Source organism: Gossypium raimondii, chromosome 7, assembly GCF_025698545.1.
Source record: "Gossypium raimondii isolate GPD5lz chromosome 7, ASM2569854v1, whole genome shotgun sequence".
Lineage (NCBI taxonomy): Eukaryota > Viridiplantae > Streptophyta > Magnoliopsida > Malvales > Malvaceae > Gossypium > Gossypium raimondii.
Window position 1 is genome coordinate 5,643,158 of NC_068571.1, and position 25,809 is coordinate 5,668,966.

Sequence of the window (25,809 nt, forward strand, 5' to 3'; positions counted from 1 at the left end):
AAGTTGAGATATACCCGCGTAGGTCCTCTGTTACCATTAATCCTCCGAGTGACACTGCAACGCTAATGAATCTCCAGGCAGGATCAGGCTCTAACCCCGGAGCTAACTTTGTTAATCCTGCTATCCCTGATTTTGATGAGACGACTAGAAAGGATAATGAATTGCCGAAACAGCTCGAAGAAAAGTACAAATGGTTGGAGGAAAAACTTAGAGCGATGGAAAGTACTGAGGGCTACCATGGAATTGACGTTAAAGAATTGAGCTTGGTTCCGGATTTAGTACTCCCTTATAAATTCAAAATGCTTGAGTTTGAGAAGTATAATGGAACTAGTAGCCCCGAAGCTCATGTTACCATGTTTTGTAGGCGGATGCCTGGGTATGTTAATAATGACCAATCACGATACATTATTTCCGTGATAGCCTCAGGGCAAGATCCAAGTGGTACAATCAATTGAGCCGTACCCAGATTAATTCATGGAGAGATCTAGCACAGGCGTTTTTAAAACAATACAGCCATGTGACTGACATGGTACTTGATAGAATTACTCTGCAGAACATGGAGAAGAAGCCTGGTGAAAGTTTCAGGCAATACGCACAGAGATGGAGGGAGGTTGCCGTCCAAGTTCAGCCATCTCTTCTAGAAAGAAAGATGACGATGCTTTTCGTTAGTACATTGAAGGCCCCATTCATCACACATATGTTAGGGAGTGCAACAAAAAGCTTTTCTGATATAATCATGAATGGTGAAATGATTGAAAGCGCCATAAGGAACGGATAAATTGATGCTGGAGGAAATAACAGAAGGCAAGCCTCAAAAGAAAAGGAAAATGAGGTGAACAGCGTGAATACGTACGGCAAATCGATTGTTAATCAACAGAGTTCATCAAGACAAGAATTAGGTGTGAAGCCAGGTACTGAAAAGCTCCAGTTTACGCTAATTCCAATGTCGTACAAAAAGCTGTATCAAAGCTTATTCAATGCGCATGTTATTTTTTTCCTTTACATGTGAAGCCTCCACAGCCCCCGTATCCCAAATGGCATGATGCAAGTGCACAATGTGATTATCATACAGGAATTACGGGGCATTCTATAGAAAATTGCATTACCTTTAAAAAAGTGGTTAAAAGGCTTATCGGTATGGGCATTGTCAAATTTGGCGATTCATCCAGTGCAGAAAATTCGCTACCCAATCACATTTGATAATGGGGGTGAATGGGATGTAGAAAGAAATGTTGAGAGGCGTTCACATCAATGCCATTTTTGAAGACACAATTTGCAATGTTCCTTGAAAATATTCGCCCTTATCAACTTAAAAGTGTTCTAAGTAATTGAACTGCGGAAGAAATCTCTGTAGTTTTTTAGAGCTTATTTATAGTAATGTTCAGAACAATTTTGTTATTTTTAGCCTAAAAATGATAAAAATTCCTTTGCGAAATAGGCTCATGTCTGAACGTCATTATTCTAATAAAATACATCTTTGCATTCATTTTTGAGCCAATATATTTTATAATTATTCTTTTAGATTTTCTTCCACATTCATAATTATATTGTACAAATAATCATTCTTAAATTCGTACATTCTTTGTATATTCTTTTGTACTTACTATAGGTCTCTGGATATCAATGACATGAGTGACGCTGCTACAGACTCAGAATCTCCTTTTGAGCGAGACATGTGTTTAGAGGGATCTCATGACTTTGAAAATGACATAGATTGTAGCCTATTTCCGGACTTGTTAAGGATGGTAGAACAAGTCGAGAAACGGATCTTACCCTACAAAGAATCATTAGGATACTTAACTTCTCCATATGTGGGGCATAAAGGTCATTTGGTCAATCTAGCCAATAGACTCTGACGATCATTGATTCATCTTTGTGGTCGTCAATTACTTTACTAAATGGGTGGAAGCTGCTTCATATGTCAATGTCACAAAGTCGACAGTTAGCAAATTCGTGAAGAATCAGTATAGAACGCCAAAAGGATCCTATCTGACAATGTACTAAACAACAGCACAATATCAAAAGTTTGCAGTCTGTTCATGATTAATGCCATATCGCCAAAAAGGGGATGACAAAAAAAACAAAAAATAAATAAATAAAAAAAAAAAAACAAAATCTACCAGGACAATGTCTTTCTCTTGGGTCCATTGCGGTTTTGCCTATTGAAGACAAGATTCTTTCTCTCTGAGTTTTTGGATCCAATACCGATTGAGGAAGAATGTTCAAAGTTATCCGTCATGGTCAAATGCGCCAAAAGTAAATGATGCGAGCTCACAAAAAAGGTCCGCCCTAAAGAATTCCTTGAGTGGGACCTGGTATTGAAGAAGATCCTTTCCATACAAAAAGAACTCCATCCCAAGCTGGGAAGGACCTTATGTGGAAGGCTTTATTCGGAAAAGCATCGAATTTGATCAGAAGGGATAACAAGGACATGCCTAATCTTACGAGTTCAGATTCAATAAAAAATATTTCAAAAAAAAAAGGAGAGGCCAATGTGAAAATCCGCAAAGGACGCCTTGAGACCAAAGGGGATTTGAGTTGAAAACCCGAAAAGGGTGGCTCAAATATTGATCAGAATGGGGCATGAGGTTATCAGAGCAACTTAAATTTTGATCAGATTGGGGCATATGATGATATTGTTATACTTGAACCAATAGAAAAGGGTAGACGACATCTTGGGGCATTGACAAAGCGCTGTAGATCTCCTAAACTCATGTCAAACTCAGAATGGTCTTCAGAAAGTTTGTATAGAGAAGCTCAAGCTGCGATATCTAGGGCACCCAATTTTTATACTATTTATGTTGAATTTTTTGTTCTTGGAATACTTCATTCTTTTCCAAGATACACATTCCCAATCAATTTCTTTGTTATCCTTCTTTACTATTTTTGATAATTTATTCCTTTCGAGTTATGCTCAAAACTAACTTTATTCTTATCCATTGTTATGACCTTTTCGCAAGCATGTTGCATTGGAATAATAATTAATGGACTAATAAAACTTTCACAATGGAGGTTTTGCATATTACTCTAGAAGTTTCTAAATAATACAGGAACCTGAAACAGGACTATTGTTTAGAAAGCACCAAGTATAAAGGCTGGAAATATGAGAAGGAATAGTCTAAATTAAGACTTTCTCTTGGGATTTTGTTGTCAAAAACATTGATTGAACAACATGACAAGATGTCAGTTTGGTGACAAAGCTTAAATGAACAAGCAAGTAATGATCACCAGACAATAGGAAGAGGTTACCTCAGAGAAGAGAGCCTTCATTTGCACATGAACCTTTGGTACGATACTCTGGGAATGGTGTAAGAGACCAGAAAAATTTAGATCATGTATCCTTGAATTGTGATAGGAGAGGATTGAAGAAGTTATATACCCTTGGGTTACAGTAGGAGAACGATGGTATGAATTTTTGTGCCCTAATAGATTAAACTTTGAGATTTACAGTGGGGGCAACCTGGCTAAATGTTTCTTCAGAAAATCCAGTCAAGCAAGAAGGCGTTATAGCACGTCAGTCACAAAGCCTTAATAAACTTCGAGTAATGACAACCTAAGCGGGATCATTCTCGGAAAAATAAAATTTTGCATTCATTCACACATGTCTAGTTAGGAGCATTTGATGCATTTTGATTATGCCATCCTAATCATTAGGCATAATTAGGTTCATTATACAGGTCATGTTCCCCAGAGAATAGATCAGTGAAAATAGCAGATTTTGCCTTCTTGCTAGGGGTGAGCATTCGATCGAATCGAATCGAATCGAATCGAAAATTTTCGAGTTAATCGAGTTTTCAAATCTCATTTTATCATCCTAACTTTATTTGAAGTTTTCTCGAATCGAGTCGAGTGAGATGGAATTCGAATCGAATCGAATCGAATATATTTGTTCGAGTTAAATTTTAAAAAATAATTTTGGGTCCTTGTAACCATTGTCACCCATCGTAATAAAATTTGTCCACCTTAATCAAATTTTTTATTAACTTTCATCACTTCATAATTTATTTATTAATTTTTATATATTGGTTAGCTTCTTTGCTTGCTTAGTTGTTTCAATTATCTTGATTCTTGTCACTATGTATTTTAGAATTAAAAATATATTAAACGTAAAAATATGATTTTTAATAAAATTTATTTTAAAATAAAATGTGAAATTGATACCAATTTAAAATTTTAACACGAATATTTTATGGCATAATTAATAATTCAATTTTAATATAAATATTCAATATGACTAAACAATTCAATAATATAAATAATATAAAATGTGAAATTTAATTTAATAATATAAATAGTAGATATAAATAAAATTATTACTATTTATGTTTAGTGATTTTTGGATAATTTTGATTTTTATTTGAGAGTAAAGGGTGAGAAGTAAAAGTTTAGGGAAAAATAAAAGTTTTGGGAATAAAAGTTTGAGGGAAAGTAAATAGGGGGAGTAAAATTTTGGAGGGAAAATATTAAAAAATTGGAGGGGAGGGTTTGGGATAGATGGGAGGTGGGATGGGAAGGAAATAAAAGTTTTAGGGGAAAAGTGGGAGAGTAAAAATTTTGGGGGAAAATAAAAGGTTTTGAGGGTTTTTGGGAGTAAAATTTTGAGAAAAAATAAATGGGAGAGTAAAATTTTGGTGGGAAATAGATTTTGGGTAGATTGGGGGGTTGGGAGGGGAGGGGAGTAAAAGTTTTGGGGGGAAAGTGGGAAGGAGTAAAAGTTTTGAGGGAAAAGTAAAAAGGTTTGGGAGTTAAAGGGTAAAAATGTAAAATATTATAGTTTGATATTCGAATTATTCGAATTATTCGAGTTATTCGAATTCGAAAACTCAACTCGATTCGAACTCAAAATTCGAAAAAAATATTCGAGTTGATTCGAATAACTCGATTAACTCGAATAACTAGATTCGTTTAACTCGAAATTTGAATTTTTTTTCGATTTTTTCGAGTCAAATCGAGTTTTGCTCACCCCTACTTCCTGCACCGATAGCGAAGCAGATCGAAGGCACCAGCCTTGCCTCCCTGGGTTGCAGCGGAGCAGGTTAAAAATAGCAGATCTTGCCTTTCGGCGCCGACAGCGAAGCAGATCGAAGACTCTAGATCTTATCTCCCTAAGCAGTAGCGGAGCAGATCGAAGGTGGCAGATTTTACCTCTCTGTGGTTATAGTGGAGTACATTGAAGCCAATAATTCTACTTCCCTGGACAACAGTGGAATAGATTGAAGATTTCAGATCTTATCTCCTTAAGCAAGAGGGAGCAGATCAAGATGGCGGATTTTACCTCCCCGTGGTTATAGTGGAGTACATTGAAGCCGATAATTCTACTTCCCCGGGCAACAATGAGAATAGATTGAAGATTTCAGATCTTATCTCCTAAGCAAGAGTGGAGCAGATCAAGATGGTGGATTTTACCTCCCTGTGGTTATAGTGGAGTACATTGAAGCCAGTAATTCTACTTCCCTGGGCAACAGTGGAATAGATTGAATATTTCAGATCTTATCTCGCTAAGCAGTAGTGGAGTAGATCGAAGATGGTGGATTTTACCTCCCTGTGGTTACAGTGGAGTACATTGAAGCCAGTAATTCTACTTCCCTAGACAATAGTGGAATAGATTGAAGATTTCAGATCTTATTTCCCTAAGCAGTAGCGGAGCAGATCGAAGATGACAGATTTTACCTCCCTGTGGTTACAATGGAGTACATTGAAGCCAGTAATTTTACTTCCCTAAACAACAGTGGAATAGATTGAAGATTTCAGATCTTATCTCCCTAAGCAGTAGCGGAGCAGATTAAAGATGGCAGATTTTCCCTCCCTGTGGTTACAGTGGAGTACATTGAAGTCAATAATTTTACTTCCCTGGACAACAGTGGAATAGATTGAAGATTTCAGATATTATCTCCCTAAGCAGTAGCGGAGCAGATCGAAGATAGCGAATTTTACCTCTCTGTGGTTACAGCGGAGTACATTGAAGCTAGTAATTCTACTTCCCTAGGTAGCAGTGGAATAGATTGAAGATTGTGAATCCTATCTCCCTTGTCAGTAGTGGAATAGGTTGAAGATTGTGAATCCTATCTCCCTGGTCAGCAGTGGAATAGGCTGAAGATTGAGAATCCTATCTCCCTGGTTAGCAGTGGAATAGGTTGAAAGTAAACAAATCTTATCTCCCTAAAGTTATAGTGGAGCGGATTAAAATGATGGATCTTATCTCTTTGAAATTATAGTAGAGTAGATCGCATCAAATTCATCTTTATGCTGCAGTAGATCAAGTTGAAGCTATAAATCTTATCTCCCTGAAGTTGCAGTGGAGCAGATTAAAAAAAATAGCAAATTTTGAGAAACTACAACGTATAAATCCTATCTCCTTGACATTGCAGTGGAGTAGAAGATACAGTAGGAAAGAATGAGGTTACTTGAAGAAAGAAGAGTACCGAGATCCAGCACAACCGGGCAAAATTGGGCATTTTTAAGTCTTTGCTTCGTTCCTGTTACACGATAACGAGCAAAGAGGGGCAGCTGTAATACCCTATTTTTGCCCGGGTCAAAAAGGCCCAAATTACAAATGGGCCTATGTGGCCCAAATCAAACAGAGGCCCAAAACCAAACCCCAAATCCAGTGGCCCAAACAATCAGAAACCCTAGGGTTTCTAGGATGAACTTGCGCCGCAACCAGGATCTTCGCACTAGCCGCCTCCCCAAATCTTCATCTGCACACAAAAAAGGAAGCAAAATAGTAATGGAAAGAAATCAAAGGATTGAGAATCAAATCAATGTAATGGAAAGAAATCAAAAGATTGAGAACCAAATCAATTTAAACAAGATTTTATTTCTATATTTTTTTATTATGGCTATATAAAGCCATTGAGGATACATTATTGGGGGGATCCGATTTTGAAAAAAATGAATAAAGAAAAAAACGATTAACAGTTAAAAAAAGAAGAAGGTGATTTACCATTTTTTCTTTTTCTCTGCGTTTCTCTACTGTGTTCTTTTATTTTTTTATTTTATTTTATTATTATTATTATTATTTTTATTATTATTTTCTCCTTGGCAAAACAAAAAAGAGTAAAAGAGGGGAATATACTTACCTGTCTGGAGGAAGACAAAACCCTGTTTACTGCCAAATCAGAACCGGAGGGGAGATTCGGGTTCACCGAAGTGGTTGTGGCGGCTAGGGAGTTTGGGTTAAAGAAAACCCTAGCAGAGAGTTTCCCCCTCTGCTTTCTATTCTTAAAAAAAAAAAAGAAATGAAATGTTTTTAGAAAATCTTTTATTTTTAATAATAATAGCAAAACGGCGTCGTTTTTATTTTTAACATTTTTGCAATTGAGTTTTTTTATTTTTAAATTTGCCCTCTAATTTATTTACAATTTCAATTCAGTCCTAATGTGAACGACGTCGTTTAGAAGAGAAAGGATAATTTCCTTTCCAGCCCCTCTGCATTCTTTACACGTTCAATATGGTCCTTGAGACTTCAATTATTTGTGAATTTGCCCTAATTTTTTTATTACAGTTTAAAATTAGTCCTTTTTTAGAATTAATTAATTTCAAAATATTTTCTTTTTTCTTTTTTAAGTTTATATATGTAATTATTATTTTTATGATTTATATATTTATTACCTTATATATATATGTACGTATATATATATATTATACTTTCTATACATATTTTATAATTTCTATATATATATATATAATCATTATCTTTATGATTTACATATTTATTACCTTATATATATGTACGTATATATATATAATGCTTTCTATACATATTTTATAATTTCTATATATATATAATCATTATCTTTATGATCTATATATTTATTAACTTATATATATATATGTACGTATATATGTATTATACTTTCTATCCACATTTTATAATTTCTATATGTATATTTTCTTTATTCTCATGAATGTATCATATATAAATATATATCTTTTTTATAAATTTTATATTTTTTCCCATAATTTCAATGTATATATTATGCACTCTCTTTCCTTTATATATATATATATTTTTTTTTGTTTGTTCATTTGTTTGTTGATTTATGTTTTCATATTTTTTTATTTTGCTTATTTATTTGATACTTTGCATGTCATTGTTTTTTAAATTTTGTTTATTTGTTTATCTTATTTCTATACAATTGTCGATTTATTATTGTTATTTGTTTTTGCCACATTTATACACACATTCAATATAACATTACATCATCTTTTACTCGATTTTAAAAATAGAAAATTTTTAAAATAGAGATAATACTCGTATTTAGGATTTTCAAGAAAATTGAGCCCTAACGTATTGGGTTCCGATTTTCTTCGTTAAATCTAACGATCGAGCATTTCTCTTTAATCAAAAAATAAGAACTCATTATTGGGAATTCAACACGTTGTGTCCTAACGTATTGGATGTGATGCATTGATTTCTCGAAATGAAGATTTTTCTAAAAAATAATAAAGGAAATATTCCGAGTTTGAGATTTTAGAGGAATTGTGCCCTAACGTATTGGGCCGCGATTTCTTAAATCTTGAATAAATGGATATTCTTTTAAATTTTTATTACACGAGTATTTTGGCCTAATTCATTTTTGAGGAAATAAGAATGTTGTGCCCTAACGCATTGGGTGTGACATTTTCTTTCTTTGAAATGACAAAGGTCTTAATACGTAACGTTTTAAGTTTTTGCTAAAGATTATATTTTTAAAAATTTTCGACCTTAAGACACTAATTAATTAACTAGGTACCAATTTTGGGCGTTACGAGGGTGCTAATCCTTCTTCGAACGTAACTGACTCCCGGATCCGTTTTTCTAAAACTCGTAGACCAAAGCCGTTTTTTAGGTGATCCAATCACACCTTAATAAAATATTGGTGGCGACTCTCAATTTTCATTTTTTTTAAAGTCGACAACCTAAAAATTTTGTTTTTCAAAAGAACGGTTTCGACAACAATAATTTATAAATTTATCATTATTAAATAAAAGATAATATTCATCTATTTAATTTTTATAATAAACTTTATTCTCAACAAATATCTGGATTAAATATTTAATAATAAATTCTAATTGATGCTTTTAAAATTATTTTTAATTTATAATTTTAATTGAAAGTAAAGTTGTTTCAAATTTGTCTTACGTATATATTTCTAAATATAATAATATATAAACTTGCTTTGGAATAAATTTAAAAGATATTTTAAATCACATTTTATTTTAGCTAAAACTAACTCATAAGGATATAACAAGAAGTTGTTTCTAGTCATTATTCTGAGCAATATAAATAATTTAAAGGTAAATCATGCAAAAAGTTATGATTAAAAAGCGAGTTAAACCTAAACCTTACCTTTTTCCCTTTTACTTGTAAATATTCATAAAACTATAATAAAATTGAATTTCAATTAATATACCAAATTCAAAGAGAGAAAACGATAGAAAATAAAAATAATATGTGAAAGGTATACTATATAAATGATTAAATATGCATATAAAAAATAAAATTAGGAAAAAACACTTAATTGTGAAAAAATCTTTTCAAGTAATAAAGAAAATCAAGTAGGAGGAGGAGACAATAAATTCTTCTCTTTTTTCGGTTAAGTTTGTCTTAATATTTTAAAATTTTCAACCTACATAGAAAAATAACTTTCTCAACTTTTATCATGGGAATCACATTGTCGTATTTATGCGAAAAAATAAGTATTCGACAAACTATAGAATTTGACTTAAAATTTCATTTACAATGATGATATAATATGTCATGTCAGCTTGCTGTTACACTATTCTAAGTAGTTAAAGTCTTGATGATAAAATTGTAATAAATCAATAATATTAATGATTATATCGTAATTTTTTAAAGTTTAATGACTAAAAAAATAATTTAGACTATAGATAAGTGACTAACTTTGCAATTTACCCTTGCAAAGAACAAGCTCCGATTAACCAAACTGATTTGTTGGAAAGGAAAAACAACTCTAAAAAGCCCACTTAACTGAACCTTTTCTGCCCCCAAAATGGCGATTTCAACAATCCGAAAGCTCACTTCCCAAATCCACCGTCTCCCACCTGTATCCTGCCACATCCTCACCCGATCCTCCGCCACCTTGTCCTCCTCCAAGAAGGTTGTCGACAGGATCGTCAAGCTCTTCGCCATCGACCCAGAAGGCCAAAAGCGGGAGGTTGTGGGCCTAGCCGGCCACAGCTTACTTCGGGCCTTGACTAACAGCGGGCTGATTGATCCGGCGTCTCACCGGCTCGAGGAGATTGATGCTTGCTCCGCCGAATGCGAGGTCAACATCGCCCAGGAATGGCTCGAGAAGCTTCCGCCCCGTACCTACGATGAGGAATATGTGTTGGTAAGGAATTCGAGGGGTCGTATCTTGAACAAGCATTCCAGGCTTGGGTGTCAGGTCGTGCTTACGCCTCAGCTCCAAGGTATGGTTGTCGCTGTCCCCGAGCCTAAGCCGTGGGATATTCCATAAAAATATATATAGAACTAGACGGAAGTGAGGGTGCTTTCTAATGTATTTCTGTTGTTTTTATGGGAGTAATAGTAATTTTGGTACTCTGAAAGAAACGGATTTTTTTCCATGTAATTTGGGTCGCTTCGAAGTTAAATGCAAGTTATTCTATGGATTTTGGTGTTTTTTTTGGGTTTTCTTCAATGCTTATGTTTATCAGGTTGCTGGAAAGTCTAGGGAAGTAATATAGAAGTTTCTAATATTATTTGGAAATTGCATTTAGTTTTAGTGGATTTTTCTCGTGGTTAAAGCTTGATGCTACTAGGTGTAACGGGAACGAAGAATCCTGGGTTTTGTTCACCACATTATGTCAGCAACGGTCTTAGAGGAAGCTATTACGAAACTTTGAGCATTGTGCTTCCCTTTTTATCCTTTGCCTGACTGGAGAACAAACGTTGCAGCCTTCTACTTATCTTGACCTTGTTTCCTGGGTGAAGCTGTACTTTGTTCCTAGGTACTTGAATTGGTTTGAACCATCTCAGAATTTTATCTGAGATACTAGTTAAACTGAATGAAGGATTAGAGGTGGTGCCACTATAGGCACCCCTTACTGAGGGAAACTCCTGGAAACTGTGATTGAAATGAATATGAGATTATTCTTCAAGTATTAAAGATTCGGTAGACGAATAGATTTTCTAGAGCTCTAGTAAATAAAGAGCAGAATGATGGTTCCTTTCGAGGGTGTTTGGTTTTGTTAATTTGAGGTAACAAAGATGTTTGATGGAAACTTGGGGTTCATTCCTTCTAAAGGTTTGATCACCTTACTTCCTCAGAGCCTAGTTAAATTGTAAATGATTATAGGTTATACATATGGTTTAACATGGTCTAATTTTTAAGAGAAAAGAAGTGTTTTTGTTTGGTGACTCCATGCATGGAATAAATTGGATAAGTACAGCATCAGACTGCTTACGCTTCTCTGGCTAGTCCATGACCATGTCAGAAATTGCATTTTCGTTTCACATGATGGGGTATTGGATATCTTAGTAACACGAGAAAACCTACTGCCTCAAACAGTTCACCTGATAGTTTATCTCCAATAATCCCCTTCAAGATTAGCTTATGTCTCAAGAGTACAGAGCAGAGCTGAAATATCTGATGGGTTTGAAATATTATAGGTTACAAACAAAAGAAGTTCAGCTAAAATATCCATAAGTTGAATTACTTGTGCATTCCAAGCTAAAGGCCAGCTTTTAGATGCATTTTGTTTCCACTAAAGGGTTTGAGAGTTTGGGAACTTTTAGTTTTTCTGTACCAGTCAGTGCTTTTTCTTCAGTTATTATTTGAAGTTGAAAGATTTGGCTTATGATAAATGAAAGAATAAGATGAGAAGAATATGATTCAGGATTTGTACTGCTAATACTTATATGAATTACTATTTCCCAGTAAAAATGGAATCCTTTTTACTCTTAACTGGTTAGGGGTGCATTTGATTGGAACTCCTTTGAGTCCCATTAGGTTCTATGTACGCAGTTTACTCGATGGTTTTCAATGTACATATCTCAAGATACTCCAGATTTTTTCCCAAAGTAGATCTCAACATGTTTTATATTATAGATATGGTCATAATGATTAATGTTGTTTAAATTCGAGCATGTGAACTCCAAGACCAAGATATGGTTTAATGTTCTACTAGATGAGAATGGTGGAAGAAAACTTGGATGTCCCTCACTCAACAATGTAGGTGTCTGAGAGTGTAGTGGAGGAGGACTTGTGTCTTTGCACTAGTTTGATTTGCGAAACGCATTTCACCTGCTTGTTTAGCTTGGTTGTAAGATTTTGGATGGTGCCTCTAGCATTTTTGAGAAATTAAAAAGAAAAGAAAATGTTTAATTGATTTGCGAAATGGCATTACACTTGCTTGTTTTGCTTGTTTAGCTGCAAAAGTATGTACTGCTGATGCTCACTTTGCTTCTACAAAGCTCTTTTACGTAGTCATATTGTTCAAAACCACTTATGCTACATGAGAACCTTGCTTTGTCATCTCAATAGTAATTTTCTTTGTCATATAGATCATTTGTTGCATGACATATTCACCTCATGAATTTCCTGTGGTGCAAATGGCTAATGTTCTCATGGTATATTAATCATTTATATTAATAGTATGGACCAATGGTAGACCATTGATAGCTAAAAAACATAACTTATACATCTGTAAATATAATTTTAGGCCCAACAAAATTTTCATACCTTATAATTTATATAATGTTAAATTTAGCTTTTAATGTTTAGATTTTAGTTTTTATTCTTTTTTTAGCTACATTTGGTCCTCAATCCTTTTGAAAAGAGTCAAAATCAAATTTAAAAATAAAAATAAAATACTAATTAAAATGTTAAATTTTTAAATACGACGGTTTGCATAACAGAAGACATTTCTCAACGCAAAACAACTCGATCCCTACGTTTTTAAATTACCAGAAGCTCTTAGCTACTTAGCTATACTATAATAAAGGCTAAGGGGTATTACTTGACTGAAAGAGTGTGTAATCTATGCTAATTTTTGAAAATTTATATTTTAATTTTTTTTTGAACAATCTCATTTTAAGTTCTGATTATATCTATTCTTTTTGACATAATGCTTAGAATTACTCATAATTTCTCCCCAACCCCAACCATAAATAGGAGAATAATGCACTTCAGCGCACTCAAACCCAGTCTTATTGTATTGGCAACAATGTTCATGCCAATCTAGCCAAAACTCGACCGGCTTTTTAAATTTTAATTTTGATGTATTTTTTTTTATAAATTTTGAATTATTTATTGGCGTGACATCTAAAACAAATAATATTATGTTAGCATGATGCACATATGGACTGTCATAGGAATTATCACGTCAACAACGTTAAAATTTAATGTTTTAATCAACATTTTCATTAAAAAACAATTTGACTCTTTTTAAAAAGTTAAGGATTAAATTTAACTAAATAATAATAACCAAAATTAATGAAATGCCTAATTATATTATAATAATAATAACACGTAACATTATGACAAAACAAGTTTCCAAAGGATTAAAAAGATTGTTCTGTGTGTTTTAATAATGTTAATTTACTGATTTTTAAAAATATATTGTATCAGGGTATGATAGTATTTTGAATTTTTTTCATGGATTTTAAAATCATCAATATAATTTTTTAAAAATAAGTATTTTATTGAAACAAATTTTGGTAAATGAATGCAAAAGGCAATTTTACTTGGGCCAGCCTTTTCAATCTAAACTACATTAGGAAATTTGGGCCTCTGGTTATTTCAAAAAAACTCCGACCACGAGCTAAAATTTGAACCCTAACCCTAATTTTCAATTCCTTATATATAGCATCCTACCTCCTTATCTCTCATCCTGTTCTCGGTAGCGTCCCTCTCTCTGCCTTTTTGTTGTGTGTGTGTGTGTGTGTGTGTTTTCATGTTGAAGGAAGGATAAAGCAAGTCAGCTTCTTGATTGGGTGTAGATGGAAGCGACCCACTCAATCAAATAATTGAAATTTCTTGCGATATCTAAATTCTCAGCCAGTATCACTCGCCTGAATCTGATAAATTTTCCCTGATTTTTCAGGCCCTTTTACTACTGGTATATTCACCTTTATATTTTTTTTCAAAAATGGAGAAAAAAATCAATGCAAACGCACTCTGTCCCAAAACCGTCGTAAAGACGAATTTGTTTTGAGGCAATTTCTTCGTTTGCTATATCACCAAATTCCATTTGATTTCCGACTTACTCGCCCAATTTGATCCCTCTTTCACTGATCTTGTCGGGCACATGGTTGGAATACATTTCTCTCTCTTTTTCCCTTGCGTTATTTACACATGAACAGCTGTTTTCATTTCTAAAAGCCTAGTGGTGAGATCTGGAAAGCGTGATTGTTCACAACATGTAACATAGTAGCGTGTAAATTATGAGAATCAAGTACCGTTGATGAGCACGATTTAGTTCCTATACACCATAAAAACTTGTTTTTCTGATAGATTCTAGATTTGAATCTTTATTTTAGATTAGCAGTATCATTGTTTTTTAGCTACATCTGATCGGATTATAGAAATTTTGGGTTGGAAGGATCGCGACGGGTTGTTCAAACTTCAAAGTACCTTAATTTGGGCCTCTTTCCTTGTATCAATATGGATTGTAAACATTACTCCTGAAATATCCAGACAATTAAAATATTGGGTAGAAGAGAAGAGGCATGGGACGAAGCAGCAGAAGAATTGTGATATAAAGATGGATCTTTACATGATGTAGGAAAAACCCAAAGCATAAGAAGGAATGGCATTTAGGAGGTAAATAAACTCACTTTTAGAACCAATTAGGGTAAACTTCAATGGGTGAGAACTGGAAATCATATTGTAAACAATTTACTCTGCTTTCTGATCTGTAAATTAAATAGAACTAGCAGAGAATGCTTTCTGATGGATGAGTATGATGTTTTTTTTTTTTGGTTAATACTAATTATTCTCTTTTTATTTTTAATTAATATTTTTTAATAGATATTTTAAATATGATTGTTCTAAAATTAAACTAATTGTAAGAAAAAAGTTAAAAAGTGAGGTAAGAGGATGTATTGGACAAAGTTTGGATAAAATTAATTTAATTTGAATCGGATTTGAATAAAATGTTGAATTCACATTAGAAATTTTATCACATATATAGTTTGAAATGAATTAATGTACTATATTTAGATTAATTTGTGAGTAAAATAAAATTTAAACACATAAATATATAGATTAAGAGTATTAAATGTACCGCAATTATTTATGGGGTGTTAAGTTAATTTGTGACATCAACTTAATAAATAATATTATTAATATATACGTAATAATAAATTGTGTATATTAGAATAAAAATTCATAAAATATATCAAAATGAAATTGTGGTTAAGTGGTAAATTTAAAATTTTATTGTGTGAGTTTAAATCCAATCATAATATATTATTATTGTTGTTATTAAATAAAAAGATGATAGTATTCTGGAAGTTACCTTGGTTGGCAATGACATCTCCAAGTGTTTAGCATTTTTGCCTCCATTTATTAACGGTCCAATACTTGAACTAATCTAAAATGACCGAACATATGCCTAATTTTAGCCCAATTCTATCACTTTTTTAACTTAAAAAGCTTTTCACATCCACAAATGGAAAACCTCTCACCTTCTTTTTTATTAACAACTGGTTTCGTTAGGCTTGTTTTAGTGTGCATCCTTTATATCCCTCTCTTCTTTCTTCACAATTGTAAACAACAATCAACACTAATTCTCCATTGATTTTCCTTGTTAATTACCTTTCCCATCTCTCTCAATAGTCCAATTTTCATCTTTCCCTTATCATTTTTGCTCTAAGGTGGTGTATTTTGGTTTGGGTTTAGTTTTGTTTGATAAAAGAAATGGATCTAGTTGAGCTTCGCAAGGTGTTCCAAATGTTTGATAAGAATGGAGATGGCAAGATCACAAAGAAAGAGCTCAGCGATTCACTCGAGGAGTTCAGTTTATTTATTTCCGATAAAGAAATAAACCAAATCATTGATAGCATTGATGTGAACGGAGATGGTTCTGTAGATATCGATGAATTTGGTGAATTGTACCAAATGATGGTGAATGAGAGGAACGAAGAAGAAGAAATGATGGAAGCATTTAATGTCTTCGATCAAAACGGAGATGGATTCATCACATTTGAGGAGTTGAGGTCGGTTCTATCATCATTAGGGTTGAAGCAGGGAAGAACTATTGAGGATTGCAAGAATATGATAACAAAAGTGGATGCAGATGGAGATGGTAGGGTTAATTTCAAGGAGTTCCAGCAGATGATGAAAGGTGGTGGCTTTGCTGCCTTAAGTTCAAGTTAATAGTCAAAGTACATATATATATATGTGCATCTATGTACGCATAGAAATATTAAGAGATGTTGGTTTGACATTAATGTATCTAATTTCTAATCATACAACTAAATTGTTCAAAATTACAAAACTATTTCTATTTTCCACCTTTTTACTAGCAAAATCAATCCACAAGAGAATCATGAAGCTCCAATTTCATCTAACAAGACGCTTTTTAGTTTCATTGCACAATGTCAAATGTTAAGCATCTTGACTATAACAAAATGATCCTAAAGAATTTTGTACATGATTAAAGGCTTCCAAGAAACCAAATATACAAATCTAATCATATCATTAATTGGTCAAGTTAAATACCAAGGCTACCTGCGCTACGGTGCGTAAATCTCTGCCTTTCAGCTTCGAGTTTCCTAACATTGTCTACTATAACTTCAATCTTTGAAGATAGTTCTTCTGTTTGCTTCTCAACATTGTTAATGAACGCAAACAACTTTTCTCGATAAGCTGAACATAATTGCTCTTGATGCGCTAACTCCATCGTGAGTTCTTCAATTTTCTTGTCCTTATCACCCTAAAAACTCAAAAAAAAGCCAATCATTGCCAGCAGCAAAAGTGAATGATAACGGAAGAATGTTATACTGTTTTGCAAGTATATAGATATTTAACAATCACTAGCAAATAATTACATTCGGCTAACAAGAGAAGAAAAGAAAAGGTCCCTACTTTTACAATCAGAGAATCATCCTTCAACATATCAGATAAGAGCACCTAAGTTCCCAAAGAAAGCTTATAATGTGACTGTGCAGAAAGCGTGTTAATGATACACTCAGCGCACTTATACTCTTCCTGAAGCTAGTTCAACAAGAAGCAGGGTATTGCATGACATCAAATATCCTAGTCCAATACATAGGAGAATTTATTTTCATTTAAACACATCTATAAATTAGAAAGCTTCCAGGGGCATTTTCAGTGATGACCAATTCAAAGGAACAAAAACAGAAGTTGTAACACCAAAATTATCATCTATCCCCAGCTTTAACCAATGGGCACGCAGCATTGATACTTCATATATTATAAAACAAACTTTATGCAGGAATTATGTTCAATTCTAGAAAATAATTGGTCACCGAAAAAATTCAATCACAGCCATTAATCTCAATGAGGGAAAATTTCACCCACCCCACAGCATATTCTACAATTTTAAATTATCTAAAAATATCTGCCCTCTATATAATATTTACTAAGAAAAGCTGAAATTGTCCATGTCAAACAATTAGCACCAAGCCAAAAACATGAAAACTAGAAATAGGAACATTCTACTTAATGCGCAAAGAAAGTAAAAACAACAAAAATAAAGGAAGACTCAATGATCTCAAGTATAAGATTCAAAAACAAAGTTCAAGACATTTAAACTCTATTTGATATATATATATACTCCTTTTACCTTAGTCCAAATGAAGTTGTCATAATTGACTTTTTGGGTCAAACTTTTTTAACATTGACTTATTATTTTAATATTTTAATTAACTATATTTTTTATCAAAGTTTAAAAATTGATGACTAAAAGTCAAAACGCGACAAGTTTATTGGGAATGAGAGACTAATATAATATATAATATAAAACAATTTGAAGTATTTTCCTTATATAAAACTTGATAGAACCTCACCGTGGTATTGAATCCATTGGCTGTGATCATAAGGGGATGATTATGCTCCTTTTCAAATCTTGTAACAACCCATTTTCCAGTCTTTTCCATCTTAACCAAAATAGTTGCCTTGCAACCTTCTCGTGCACTAGGACGTGGCTTTTTCTCTTGTCCTAGTGTGCCCTTATGATTAGGAGAGAAACCCTGTTTGTTGCATCCTAGACGACGAGCAAGTGTTCTTCCATCAATCCCCGAACGACGACGCTGCATAATTCGCACCATAAATCCTATCCGTCTGGCATACTCTATGTAGTATTTCTTAGCATCATCTTCAGATTCAAATTCCATACCCACATACGGTTCTAAGATTTCGCTTCCTTCTCGTTCAGCTGTTTTTTCTTCAACTGAGCTGTCTGCTTTCCCACCTTCTTTGTCCAAATCCCACTATTACCAAAAAAGGAAAAGAAAAGAATCAGACCTTCTAACCTCGTTTTTTACATCAAGCAAAATGACAAGTTTATATAATTAAAAAGGAAAATAATAGTATGGTGCCTTTTCATGCTATGCAAATCATAATTTTTATAATAATTTGCTAGCAACAAATCATATGACACGTCAGAAACAGTTCTCAAAACTTTTCAAGTAGTCAGATGAACCACAAGATATGCACGTTAAATTCAGTGACCACTAGTAGGAATGGGTTCAAATCCAAAGATGTAAAGGACTCAACAAGAAAATTCTAGAATCAAGTGAAAGTGATAATTTACACAAACATACAAAAGATATAACTTGCCGATGGATATTAAAGAAAGAAACAAGGAAATGCTCAAGATCCTACTGTTTTGGTTTCAGCTATGACTAAGAAAAGGAAATAAACTAATTAAGATAAGGAGGATGCTTAAAACCCAATTCCTTAGATGAAAGTGTCAAATTAAAAGTATAGGATGACGACAACAATACCGTTATTTGGAATGCCATTATTTAGACAGTTCTTCAACCAAGACTTGGCAACAGGAACAACAAAGAGACATATGATTAACTGAGGTAACTGTAGAATTCAATCTATTCCTTTGTCTAGTGGACTGAGTGAGGACCTGAATAACAGAATATGAAACGCAGCTCGTATAGGGACATGAAACAATACCTTTACCAAAATGGTATATTCATAAAAACCAGAACTGAGCACAACAAATGCAGCATCAATAGGTAACTAAATTCCATAAAATTAGTTAGCCAATCTTCGTTGCAAAATCAATATCACCATAATCATATACAAAACCCTTTCCTTCATTTTTCTACAGGGCTTTCTTCCTTCCTTCCACCATCCAACTACAACAAAACAGATTGGGTAGGGTATTTAGGCAGAACAATCCAACTTAACTATATTCATTGGACAGATAATCCTAAATCGCACCAACAATTACAATTTTGTTTTCCTTAAAAGAAAAAAAACCCGTCATTAAATTTTGAATACTCCAAAATTAAGCATTTGTTTCCCAATAGTTTCTGTCAAGAAAAACCCTAAAATTCTTAACCTCAAAGAAAGATCACCCATAAAAATTAACTATCAAGTACGCGTATTTCCTCACTCCGAGAAGAGATGGGTGTGTTAGAGTAAGATTAGAGTGAATTAATTATTGGAGGCAATCTAGGTGGGTTATTTCAAGTGAAGATTATAAATAAATAAGAATCGCAGCGTTGAAATTTTAGAGGGAAAAACTTACTGAATGAAGAGTTTCTTCTGATCCGAGAGACATCCAAAGATAATTTGAAAGTCGCGATTGATTCTCTGATCCGATGCAGCCGAAAGGCGAAAAGGAATACTAAGGCCCGGCTCGATTTGAAGATGATGGATTGTCAACCGTTCGATTACTATGCGTTAGTAATTTATTTTTCATAGAATGAAGATATAATACATAGCAGAAGACAAAATAATGCGTTTGATTATAGTGATGCTCATATGATAAAATAATTGGAGGCTCTTGATTAATGTTGGGTTGGGATGGACGGTGAGGTAGGGTTTGGTGCGGTGTATTTGATTTATTTTTTTGCTTCACGTTATAATATTATTATAGTATTTAATTTTATCGTTATTACTGTTTTATATTAACCGCAGATAAACGTATTGTCCATCCAAACCTACGTTAAGTTTGTTTCGTAATGATATATATAGAGATAATTCAGTCATGATGTTTTTAGCAGATTGACTCAATAATTAAATAATATTGTAATTAATAATTGAAGAGTTGGAACTTAAGGATAAATAAGGTTTACATGTCAATTTTTTTTAATTAGACGTTTAGATTTTTTAATTTTATTTAGGAAAATAAGTTGTTTTTTGGAGAGAGTGTGTGAAAGTGTATCAATTAAGCGCGCTTTCTGCACAGTTAGCAAGAAAACACACTTAGCCGGGCACATTTTCTCTTTAAGTTGCAATTTTTTTACTTTTGTTTTTAATATAATTAATTTCTTTGGTCAAATAATTAACCCTTTTGAAAAGCGTAAGTCATTTTCCGGAAAAGAGCTCCTTAATAGATAATTTTATTTTTATATAAAAATTAACTTAAATCAAGTTTAATATTATTATATTAAAAATAAATTTTATTTTATTTTAAAAATATTTAAAATTATTAAAATATTAATATAAAATATTATATTTTTAATATTATTAAACATAGGTATTTAATTATTTATATTTAGTCATGTAATAAATTATTAATATAATTAATATAATTAATTATTTTAATAAATTATTTAATATTTAAATTTTATTTTAATAGTAAATTTTAAAAATAATAATTTTAAATAATATTATTCACATATTATTGAAAATATCAATATTAATATTTTAATACTAAATATTTATTACAATTATAAATATATTAATAATAAATGTTTTGTAGTATAAATGTTAAAATATGTCATAAGTCTATATACTCTTCACAAATTTGCAATTTAGTTTACGTACTTTTATTTTCAAGAATTTAGTCCATCTACTTTCCAGATTTGAAAATCAAGTCCAACTGCTGACATTGTTTTTTTATTTATCAATTTTGTTAATGTCACATTTTTAAATAAAAAAAATACTCAGTTGGTGGTCATGTAACTAAAAAATATCGTTGCAATGAACCTAAATTTAACAAAATATTTTTAATATATGTAAAAACAATGTAAAATATAAAATTATAGATATAAAATAAACTCAATTAAACAATGAAAAAATAAAAAAATTCAAATGTATGTTTATTTAATTGAAAACGACTTTTATGAAATATTTTTAAAGAACCTGCCAAACAAAAGAAAATATTTTACATAGATTCATCCAAACACCAGAAAATATTAGCTTTTCCAAAAAAGTAAGTCATTTTCCAAAAATCATTTTCCGGAAGCCATTTTCAGTGAAACAAACGGAGCCTAAGTCATTTTACAAAGAAAAAGACTTATTTTCTGTTGACCTGTAAGTCATTTTCCGTTGATTTTCTGTGAAACAAACACAGGAAAATGCATAAATATTTTTCGTAAAACCTTTTACATGTAAACAAACGGACCTTAATTTTAAAAAATAAAATGACTAATTCGAAAAAATTAATAATTAAGTGACCAAAATAAAAATAAAAATAATTGAATGATTATTTTTATAATTTTCTAAATAAAATGATTCGCATGATTTTATTTGGTACGAAGGAGAAATCAAATTGAGAGAAGATGAAAAATGATTGCAAAATTTATATTGAAATGAGTATATAATTAAGCATTCTAACTTTTAAAAATTATTTATTCTTTTATTTTTTTATTTCTTAGTTCTTAAATTTATGTTGTTTGTCAAATCATCCTAAAATGGTTGAAAAGTTAATGCTTGTTAACTTTGTGACGTGATATTTAGGTGGTTTCAACAATTAATTATTATTTTAAATTAAAATTCAAAAATTATTTTAAAATAGAATTATTTAAAAAGTATAAATATATTTTAAAAAATTAATTGCTAATGTGACATACACGTGGTAACCTACGTGTATGCCACATCAACAAAATTAACTTATCATCTATTTTGGGGTGATTTGACAAACAATACAAATTTAAGACTAAAAGAGACAGAAAAATTAAATGGATGGCTAAATTAACCATTTATTTTTGTAAAGCTAGAGGACTAAAAATATCATTATGTCAATATATGACCAATCTTCCTCAATACCCACTTTATTCAAGGTGTGTGAAAATTTAAAGATTAAACATATACATTGTGAATAGGTTAATGGGTTGACAAATATTCTATAATGATATAATATAATTTTACAAATAGTAAAAAATAAAGTCAATATACTAAATACAAACTCATAAATTAAATAAAAAATTATTTATTGATATTATAGATTAAATTTGCTCATTATGTTCCCCTAAATTTATAATGATAAAAATATTAAAAAAAACACTTAAATTATATAAAAAATGGACTCTTTAGACCCTCTCTATTTGAACCCTTTTCCTAAGCGAGTTCCACACGTTTATTTAAGAAACAAAGAATAAATATTGCATATTTGAACATGATGATGATGATTCATTGTTAATGGTTTATTGCTTGCCCACTTTTCTTTGAACTTTCTTGACGGAAGTGAATATTGCAGTCATCATAAAGGGGACGTAAATAGAAAGCGCAAGGAGCACAATGGCAATCAGTGCTCCGGCAGCCCTCCATGCATGGACACTCCTACAAGAAAGCTTTCCCACCTTGATTTGGATCACATCCACCATGGATACCGTAAGGAATATGCATCCGAAAACCGACGCCCACACCGACAACATCAGCATTGAGAATCTCACAATCTGGTTACGGGTATCCTTGAAGTCCTCTTCTTGGCAAATGGTGACATGGATTTTAAGTGCCTTGGCTACCAGGCTCGACAACAGGAAGCAAGCGAACGACACCACTTCGTTCACCACCAGCCGCCTCGCGTTCCCCACATCCGCGTCGCATTCAGTGCGGTTCTCGAGGCTACGCTCGCCTTGACGTGCCATCGATAACCCCACGAAGACGGCCAGCGTGAAGAGCGAGTTCACGTTCACAAGGTCATCTAACGCTTTCTGGTGAATTTCTCGCACATTATTCAACGGTTCTTTATCACTGGGGGTGGAAGCTTCTGGATCGCCGGTTCCACTGTAAAATAGTGAAAAAGAAAATTATGGATAAAAATTAATACAAACCAAAACAATTAACGTATAAGTAAACATAATGAGACATGGAAGAGAAGCTAGCCATTAGCCAACCTTGACATTGCTGAATTCCCTTTTTCTTGGTCTAATTTGGCCGTTCTAGCTTAAGGGTTTTTTATAGATTCATTCAAGCACATGCCTTGATTTTTAAGTAAAATAATGGTGAAGATAGTATAATATTCAAAAAGTGAAAAGCTGGGTGTTTGATACCCTTTTTTTATTCTCTGATAAACCAGAGAAGTTAAAGACATAATATAGAAAGGAAATGTTCCCAAGGATCCACTCGATTGGCTTCCTAGTAGACGCCATATATAGTAATTTAATCAATATATTCGGATTTTAGTTTTAAGGGTTTGTATTTGATCTACTATATATTATTATGATTAATAAACTGAATAATGTAATATTTTTTTAAAAGAATTTCCAAAATACTTCAAAAATCACTGTAGGTTGTATTAAACGTCCCTAAAAATTTCTATTTTTTCTTCAAGTTTTGTTTTGCTCAGCGGCAGTGTCAGTCTCCAATTTGGTTACCACTCGCTTTTTTCTCCCTTCCATTAACTTTTTATTTATTTCATTTTCACATTCACTCTAAATGTCTTCTTTCTTTTTTAATTTGTAGATCTATTTTGTAGTTATGTTTGTTACCTTCATAAGTTGTGATGGATAGATAATGATACTTATCATTTGCTAAAACTCCATTGGCCACCAGTAGTTTTTCTTGGAGAGTGGGTGGCTCTTCGTCATCTTCTTAATTTATTTCTATTTCTAGAATATTTTAGAATAATAAATGATTTCACGAGTCGATTTGGCCCAATGTTGTCTTAAGTTTTATATGTTTTTTTGTTTGTTTTTCCATTGGTTAATAAGTTTTTAGTTTTAGAAGTTTGTGTATGCTCTTGTAGCATGATTTTTAGTCTTGCTTGTGCATGGAATCTTACTTTTACAAGTGATTTTAAGGATGGTTTTGTTGTCGTCCTCTATAGTTTGGTGAATGCTCGATTCTTGTGTCGATTTTTGCTCGCCGCTTTGGACTATCCAGAGCCAATTTTTTTATCGTGTTAAGTGCTTGTAATCACTCCATTTATGTTGTACTTGAGTTGTGACAAAGCCAATTGTCAACGTGTCATAATGTTCTATTGATGCTGAGGCTAAAGCCTTTGTCGTGTTGATGGAACTTGGTGTTTACCATCTACGAGGACTGTTTGTTATTTAAAAAAAATTTAAAATAAAACAATAAATCATATTTTTGATAATAATAAACTAAAATATTTTTAAAAATAGTAACAATGATCAAGAGGTTTCTCCTACCTTCCTTTTAAAAATAGTAAAGTACCCTAAAATGACCAAAGGATAAATGTTGCTTCATTGAGACTGCATGAGAATTTTGCCTTTATTGGTTTGGGGGATGGGGGTGAGGAGGGGCCATAAAGCACAAAAAAGATAAAAGGAAATAACAAAAAAAGTGTAATCCAAGCTGGACATGATAAATTGATAATATATACAAATGATTTAAAATTTATATAAATATATAAAAGTATAATACATTAAATAAAATAATAAAATATATAAAAAATAAAATAATATTTTTTTATTTTACTTCTTTTTATATGAGTGTAGAATCACGATTCTTATTTTTTTTTATACAATACCTAGAATTACCCATAGCTTTTTTCAGGATAATGCGTTTCAGTGCACTCAAACCTACATCTTTTTGCATTGACAACAATATCAATATTAATCAAGCTAAAATTCAATCAACATAAAATAAGAATTAGAGCAAAACAAAAATACAAATAATTAGTTTTATGCTTAAGAAAGCATATAAGAAAGCATACCGGTACCACTTTACATGACATACATGTCATAATGCGTTTGCTATAGTAATTAAATTTAAAGGTTAATACATGGTTTGTCCTTTAAATTTGTCTAAAATATTTAGTTGGTATTTGATTTTTTTTGTATTTAGTTGGTATTTGAACTTGTATTCCATCACCTAAATTAGTATCTCTTCATAAATACTCTTAGTTTGTGCTAACGTGGAATTGATGGCGGTTTCTCAATATAACGGATGGCGAACATAAGTTAAAAATTAAATATCTTTTAAAAGTATAAATTTTGGATAAATTTAAATATCAACTAGATAATTTTGAATAAGTTCGAGAAAGAAAAACTACAATTTAACTCTTAAAAGTACATAACGAAATACAATTTCATATATCAATTACGTAAAAAATTTCAAATACCAACTAAATATAACCAAATCAAAATTACGTGTTAAAGTTAGGATGTCAATAATCCAATCGCCCAAAAAAAGTAAATATAATGTTTGATGATTAACTTAGAAATCACAAAAAAAAAAAAAAATCAAATTCAACAATAATGTTTCTAAAGCCCATGTAGTGAATAAACTCGAAACGCAATTGCCTCAGCCCAACTAACTTGCGCACACTCTTCTATCAGTCTTGCGCATCCTCCGATTACCATGCCATCACCATCTCGCACAATGGCTCCTAAACTAGCATCTCGTCCGGTTAAATCTTTACGTATCTCTCTCTACATTAAAGTGATATCGGTTTGGCTTGATTGAATTTTTAAAAATTTTAAGCTGTTTATTATAATCCGGTTGGATTCAATTT

At 32.1% G+C, this 25,809-nt stretch overlaps 4 protein-coding genes across 5 annotated transcripts; 2 read left to right on the plus strand and 2 right to left on the minus strand.

The window, feature by feature from the left end:
* Positions 1–9,936: 9,936 nt before the first annotated feature.
* On the plus strand, positions 9,937–10,628 carry LOC105804185 (uncharacterized). The gene has a single exon (XM_012636683.2). It carries the CDS (start codon positions 9,996–9,998, stop codon positions 10,461–10,463), a length of 468 nt encoding a protein of 155 aa, XP_012492137.1. The 5' UTR covers positions 9,937–9,995; the 3' UTR covers positions 10,464–10,628.
* Positions 10,629–15,522: 4,894 nt separating this feature from the next.
* Positions 15,523–16,378, plus strand: LOC105804159 (calmodulin-like protein 3). Its single transcript, XM_012636654.2, has one exon. The coding sequence runs from the start codon at positions 15,870–15,872 to the stop codon at positions 16,326–16,328; it is 459 nt and encodes a 152-aa protein (XP_012492108.1). The 5' UTR covers positions 15,523–15,869; the 3' UTR covers positions 16,329–16,378.
* A 134-nt stretch (positions 16,379–16,512) lies between these two features.
* Positions 16,513–19,858, minus strand: LOC105804132 (protein FAR1-RELATED SEQUENCE 12). Of its 2 annotated transcripts, none has more exons than XM_012636623.2 (3): positions 19,687–19,858; positions 17,984–18,406; positions 16,513–16,887 (listed from the first exon to the last, which is right to left on the minus strand). In XM_012636623.2, exons 1-3 carry the CDS (start codon positions 19,717–19,719, stop codon positions 16,666–16,668), a joined length of 678 nt encoding a protein of 225 aa, XP_012492077.1. In that variant the 5' UTR covers positions 19,720–19,858; the 3' UTR covers positions 16,513–16,665. The 2 variants fall into 2 exon arrangements, with proteins under 2 accessions (XP_012492077.1, XP_012492085.1); XM_012636631.2 differs by lacking the exon at positions 19,687–19,858 and adding an exon at positions 18,923–19,081.
* Positions 19,859–22,298: 2,440 nt separating this feature from the next.
* On the minus strand, positions 22,299–23,338 carry LOC105804122 (uncharacterized). The gene is made up of 2 exons (XM_012636616.2): positions 23,225–23,338; positions 22,299–23,114 (listed from the first exon to the last, which is right to left on the minus strand). Exons 1-2 carry the CDS (start codon positions 23,230–23,232, stop codon positions 22,532–22,534), a joined length of 591 nt encoding a protein of 196 aa, XP_012492070.1. The 5' UTR covers positions 23,233–23,338; the 3' UTR covers positions 22,299–22,531.
* Between the last annotated feature and the right edge of the window lie 2,471 nt (positions 23,339–25,809).